At 41.4% G+C, this 7,025-nt stretch overlaps 1 protein-coding gene across 1 annotated transcript in view; it reads right to left on the bottom strand.

Annotated features, from left to right (window-relative positions):
• Window positions 1-7,025, bottom strand: part of LOC108787934 (transient receptor potential cation channel subfamily V member 3-like) — a 48,243-nt gene that overhangs the window by 26,720 nt on the left and 14,498 nt on the right. The window contains exons 6-7 of the mRNA XM_018557634.1: window positions 5,838-5,964; window positions 803-868 (exon numbers count right to left, since the gene is read on the bottom strand). Of these exons, the coding sequence (XP_018413136.1) occupies window positions 803-868; window positions 5,838-5,964 (193 nt within the window). The remainder of the gene's footprint in view (window positions 1-802; window positions 869-5,837; window positions 5,965-7,025) is intronic.

Here is a 7,025-nt window from a genome sequence, read left to right as displayed (position 1 = left end):
GCTGTCACTGCTAGCTCCGCACAATCGTTTTCTATTTACTTTTTTAAACTTTTTTCACTCTTTTTTTCTGTTCTGCTCGGTACCTTTTGAGGGACCGAGCAGAACAGTCGAGCCAAATGCCGCTCAGCGGCATTCGGCTATTCACTCACTGCTGTTTGGCATCCAGATGTTGTATCGGCTGAGTCGAACTCCTTCTGCACGTCTGCTCGGTCGAACATGCTGAGCATGTTCGGCCGACCCGAAGCCACACGAAGCAAGCCGATGTACGACTGATTTCAGCCGATGTACGGCTGAAATCAGCCGTACCAGCCTGAAGTGAATAGCCGAACAGTGTTCGGCTCACTTCACTTCTGATCGGTCATTCACTCGGCTGCCCTCGGCAGCTTAGTGAATAGACCCCTTAGAATGTCTTTCCTACTCCTCTGCAGCAATCTAAGGTCCAGTAACTCATCACATCTATACATTGTGCATAGATGTGAGGACGCTGGCCAACTAAGAACTTTAGGTGAGTATATCTTTGTTATTTTAGCACCTAGACACAAACGAGCAGTTAACCCTTGCAGTGCGGAGGTAGCCCCACTGCAAGGGTTAATAGAAAAAATTGTTGAGTTCTGCTTTAAACCTAAATGTTTATTGTTCCGTAGAAATGCTGAAAACAATTGGATTAAAAACAACCTTCCAAATGTACACTCTGTTTCCTCAATCCTTTAAACAGCTACTAACAATAGTCATCTACTGTCTGATTACTGAACACTTGCCCTGGTAAATACGCAAATTAAATATAATCTTCCCGGTTCATTACCTGTTACTTTCTTCTAGAAGCAATTGAGTTGACTCTTCGACAGGGGAATCAATCTCTTCATGATTTCTGAGAGACAAAAACCTTAATAAATATGATCTCAAATTTGCTTATAGAAAATAAATTCACTGAATGGAAATATTCATGGTTATTTAAGCTTTCTTTTTGCATGCACATACAAAACTTATGCAAGCTTCAATAATGTTGTGTGTTGACAAGTATCTGTCTACAGAACAGATAAGAACAATAACAGCACTCAGACTGCAAAGGTATATTGTACTACCATTTTTTCCAGGCCGAGTACAATTAGCGATACTTTTCCTCGAGTACTTGCCGATACCAATACCTTTTTTTTTCAGTGTCATTCAGTTTTTCTGAAACAATACAGACTGATGATTTTAGGACAGTGGTGGAGCACCAGGGCTCAGTCCCAGCTGCAACCACTGCAACCCTGATCGTTCTGCCACTGACTCCAGGCTGTAGAAGAACTACAAATCCCAGCAATACATTATACAGCAATGCAGAATATCACCAGCTATGGGGAACTACAAATACCAGCAACACTTAATACATCAATGCAGAATACCACCAGCTATAGAGGACTACAAATCACAGCAATGCATTATACTGCAATGTAGGATAATATGAAGCCACATACTCTGTGTTGCTAACGAGGGCTGTGCGGGATCTGACCAGGACTCTGAGGAGGCTGCGTATGGGTCTCACCAGGGGCTGCATGCATTTTCACCAGGGCTGTGTGCGCTCTCACCAGGGCTGTGTGCATTCTCACCAGGGCTGTGTGTTGGTCTCACCAGAACTGTGCGGTCTCACCAGGGCTGCATAAGGGTCTCACCAGGGCTGCGTGCGGGTCTCACCAGGGTTGTGCACGATCTCACCAGGGCTGTGTTGGGTCCCCCCATGCCTGTATGGGTGGGTGCGGATTTCACCAAGGCTGTGCAGGCGGGTGCGACGGCAGAAGACTTAAACTACTCATCTAGCCTTGGGAAAGCCAGTTGGTGTAAAATACCACTTGTGCTCATCTCAGGTAATTATTATATGATATGGAGTGGTGGTAGGGTGCAAAATCTTGATTGCATTTAAATAGGTAAATATCCTTTTACTGCCACCAATGTAAGAGTTATGACTGACAAGCTGTCAATCACACCCATTAGTAGAAAATTTGAGTACTGCTCTGCAGTGTGCCACGTGTGTAACCGTGCTTGTCAGATCCTCCCCGCTGTGTGCCCACAATCTGATCCCCTCCAATCTTATCACAAAGCAGGGAGGACTGAATCTCTTCAAGGTGGTGAGCAGGTATTGACGGGTATTGAGCGGGAGAGACATTTTTACTAAGTACTCCTCGTAACTGGAGTGATTGGAACACCTGAATAACATGTTTACTATCTCTTCCATTCGTGCTCAGTACATTTTCAGGTTCACCGTTATTGAGTGTCTGGTAGCAGAGGAAGAGATTGAGCACTTTCCCAAATTGAAACAATGGTGGTCTATTTAGACCCCTGAAATTTCCCCCAAGCCCACTGGTGACAGTACAGTTAAAAAAAAAGAAATAAAACGGAAATAAACCTCCCCTCACACTCAAAATACACACACATAGGGGTCTATTCACGAAGCAGCCAAAGGATTTAGCCGTAGCTTCGGCCTACAGCTCACGAACGAAAAAAAAAAATGTTTGCCCATAGGAATGCATTGCTAGATTCCTATTGGCTATTTCAATTTGCAATAGCCAATAGTAAACTAGCATTGCACCCGCCCTCTGCTGCAGTTCTCCATCAGCAGAGGAGTCTGTCATTGCTAGCTCCACACAATCGTTTTCTATTTATTTTTTGTGCTTTTTAAACTATTTTTCTGTTCTGCTCAGCGGCATTCGGCTATTCGGCTATTCACTCACTCCTGTTTGGCATCTATGAGAATAGACCGAACAGCAGCGAGTAGCCTGCCGGAGGTTCGGCTCAGCCGATCCAGATGTTGGATTGGCTGAGTCGAACTCCTTCTGCACTTCGACCCGAAGCCACCCGATGTACGGCTGATTTCAGCCGATATACGGCTGAAATCAGCCGTACAAGCCTGAAGTGAATAGCTGAACAGCGTTCGGCTCACCTCACTTCAGGACGGTTTTTCACTCGGCTGCCTACGGCAGCTTAGTGAATAGACCCCATAATGTACACTTGAACTATGCACATTGCGGTAATGCATGTTACATGTGTTGGTGCACCAACACAATAAAAGCCCACGCACACCAGCACGCACAATATGGTGTGCATAACGTGTGCACTGGTATGTGTTGTGCATATACCCTGCTACATGTATTTTTCTGTACATGCAGTGTTTTTACAGAAAAAAAAACAGGGAAATGTGCATATATTGCAGAGATGTACTGAATATAGTTTGCTTTTTTTTGGCAAGACATTTACTTTACATGTTAAGTAAACCCAAGCTATACTGTATATCACTTGTAAATTCATTTTTAACATTTCATTGACCCTTTAAGAAGAAGAGTCTGAAACCAACAGTTTTCTCCATGGTACACTGAAGCAATTAGGGAATTAAATATACTGATGTCTGATTAAAGGTAATCAGTTTAGTATGAGCTTAACATTGAGGGCCCATTCCTGCCACTGTTCTGCGGTTTCTGTCCGGGCACCGCATTGCAATGTAATGGATGCCCATTGGTATAGAATGAATGAATGGTACTAAAGTACACTAACATATGTGACTGTGACTTGCGGTAATGCATGCATTACTGAAACACAATGTAAATGGGCCCTTACAGAGGAACTAAACTATGGAAGCTGTACCCAAAAATAGCAGAAATAGGGCAAATGACTAGTGAACAGTATTACCTGTGGTCAACCTGCAGCTGTTCATTTTCGTATTACTGACTTGCCATGCCTTGTTCTGCATTATGTCTGTGTGGAGGGGGCCATCTTGTTAGATGCTGGGCTTTACTTCCTTATGCCAGAGCCTCCAGCAAGGAGAACAGTGAGCAGCACAGTAGTGGTATCACCAAATCTCACTCCAAAGTCAGAGGCAGCTGACACAGATATATAGCTTTAGGGCTGTAGACACAGGAGTCCTTAGCCACCCTCACATACCAGGAAGTGTACTACTATTTTTTAGGAAAAATTCAAGACAAAATATACATTTTTCAGGGCAGCGCTTAAGCACAGTTAATACTTCTAGATATTCCCCATAATATAGCAAATCTTCAGCTTTTAGAGTTCAGTTGCACTTCTTTAAGCTGTCCTAAAAGATAAATGGAGGTTGCCATTTTTGAACTGTTCTGAACACCGCGCCGCAAATATCAGCAGATGAAGGAGCCCTGTGTGGTCCCGAAAAGCGCTTGTTGTTCATATGACAAAGAACTTCAATAAATGAAGCTTTTGCTATCTAAGGACTGGTGTGCTAGTGACCTTTCTACATTGAAGAAAAAGATTCTGCGCTATTGGAAAAGGAAGTGAAAAAGAAGAAAAACCGGACTAACTACAAGCTGCTAAAACCCAGACTCAGAAGCCTCGAAGGTTAATTGATCAATAGTGTAGTGCTATAAGTCTCACGGTGTAATTAACAAAAACCAGTGTGTGTGAAAAGACAATAAATCAATGAATAAATATATGAGATGTGTTGGTGTCTTCTGTGTGACGTGTCAATAGGTGATATACATCTGTGTGAATGATGTGTGACAATAACAAAATTAAAAAAATTAACAATGTGAATCTCTCTCCGAAGAAAGTACTATGTGAACTGTGTGGTTAAACCAAATGTATAATAGATGTGTATTAGAGACCACAATCCTGTACACAGTGGATGAAATAAATAAATAAATAAATGTCAAACCACTGGTGTTATCTTAAAATAGAGGACCTAAATGAAATATGTAAAAATATATATATATATAATAGAAACATAGTAAAAACATGTGTAAAAATGTAAAAAGCACCAATGATCATTAAGAAGAGTATATGGAAAATGTTATTTTGAGATACTCAACATGCATATTATATATATATAAAAAATATATATAAAAATTAGGTATAGCAATGTCCGATATTGTCCTATTCATAAAAAGACATATTTTGGACTGATGTTGAACAGAGGGTATGTGTCTCATTTGGAGATATCGAAGAAAACTGCTTGTCAGAAGAAGAAACCCCCGTAGGGGATGCACTCACCAGATACCGGAGTAACAGAAGCCGTCTGACATTTCTACATTACTTCAGGTAAATAGACACCAAACATGTCAAGCCCTAAAATTGCGCGCGCCCGCAAAATCACAAAAATATACCACACCGGGAATTGGCCATAGGCGTCGCTTTAAATGCTTTTACTGCTCATCATTTTAGTGTTATCAGTGATTAATGGCCCTGAAATTATTGCTCTCACTCCGACGTTTGCGGTGATGTGCGGCGCAATATGCGCAATTGCTATTTTCACACGTAGTAGCACCCGACGCATCTTTGCGTGTGTATCTGGGGGCATGGGACTTTTGTGGGTTTTTTTTATGCTTCTTTAATTTTTTTTATTACTCTTTACACTTAATGTTATTGGTATCACATAGAGGGATAAGAAGCGGCTACTCAACTGGCTCCGGCGTCACGAGAGGACGAGTGTATTTTTCAAGACCTGGACATTTAATATTTGTTGGATTGGTGGCTGTTTTCCTTAGGCAGTACCAGCTTGTTTCTAAAGAACATTATGTCTCCAGCAGCAATAATAATTCATAAATTAGACAAACTATGTCAGGTTCTGTCTTTGAACATAAACATTCAGTTGCCATGATCAAAAATGTTTTAGCAAACATTGTTCATATTTCATCATGTCATCGGCTTAGTCATATTAAAAAAAAGTTTGTAGTAACTCTTGGAACAAAATTGTAGACAATGCATATAGAATCAAAAGTGTGGTGAAAACTGATTTCCTGCTGTTTTACTGTATTTTACTGTATTTTTCCTTCAGCACTAATAAACCAGCTCTGACAAAATTACATTTTAGGAGGAAAGTAATAAGAAAATGTACATACCCATGAATAATTTGTGAATCCATAGGCTTCCTAAACGCTGGGGAAGTAGATCTGAATGTTACAGCAACACCATCAGCAATGTCACTGAGACTGGAAGTATCAGAAGTTATTTTGCCAAAGTTCAATACTGTATGATTGAAGAACATTTTATGACATTGAGAATTTTCTTTGCATTACTCGTCTTGTCGATGCAGTAGGCTTTATGGGCTGTATAATAAGGTGAGATGAATGTACATGCAGATGAAGCAATTGCCACTAAGGCTGGGACACTTCTACTGGCTCAACCTGTAATGCTGGAAAGGATGAGTGTATATCAACACGCCTTGCAGTATAAATTTAATTGAAATCTGTCTTTATATTGGTTTGTCTGGTTATAGTATTTAAGGGCTAGTCAGTTAAAAATTCTAGTAACAGCATCCCTTTTGGCATTGTAATGATCAGGGCAACCATCAGAAATTTTGGGGCTTACACTTGAGTCGTAACTAGAAACTTCAGGGCCCCGATGCAAGAAACCATGAAGGGCCGCCATGGGAAGGCATTGTAAACAGGCACAGTGTGGCTAACAGGAAGGCTGCCGAGGTCCCCAGCAAGCGTGGCTTCAGTTAAAAAATTTAGAGCCGGTGTTCTGTCAAGAACGCCGACCCAGTATCTGCGCTTGCGCACAGAGGGGGTTAACGAGGAAACAAGAATTTATTTACAAAATATTAGTTTGTAATTGTGACCATTAATAATATTCCATCCATGGCAGTAAATGATGGATGGAATATCATTAACGGTTACAATTAACGATTTAAACGAAATACTTTGTCAATAAATCCCTGTTTCCTCGATAATACTGGTCTGTGCACAAGCACAGATGCTGAGGCCGGCGTGCTCAACAGAACACTTAGTATCGGGGCATTTTCCTGAGTACGAGTACTCGTGAAAAAGCCCAGTATTGGCACTGGGGCCTACTTAATAATATAATGTATTGTTGGGACTTGTTGTCTTGCATAGTTGGTGCTATTCTGCATTGCTGTACAATCATTATAGAGAATCACAGAATACCCCCAGCTATGCAGGACTACAAGTCCCAGCAATACATTATAATAAAAATCAGCAATGCTGAATACCACTAACTTCTACCCAGAGGCGTAACTAGAACCTTCAGGGCCCCGGTGCAAGAAATCATGAAGGCCCCCCCCCCCC

The sequence above is a fragment of the Nanorana parkeri genome, unplaced genomic scaffold, assembly GCF_000935625.1.
Source record: "Nanorana parkeri isolate BGI_ZX_2015 unplaced genomic scaffold, ASM93562v1 scaffold293, whole genome shotgun sequence".
NCBI classification, from domain to species: Eukaryota; Metazoa; Chordata; class Amphibia; order Anura; family Dicroglossidae; genus Nanorana; species Nanorana parkeri.
This window is presented reverse-complemented; position numbering and strand designations above follow the sequence as displayed.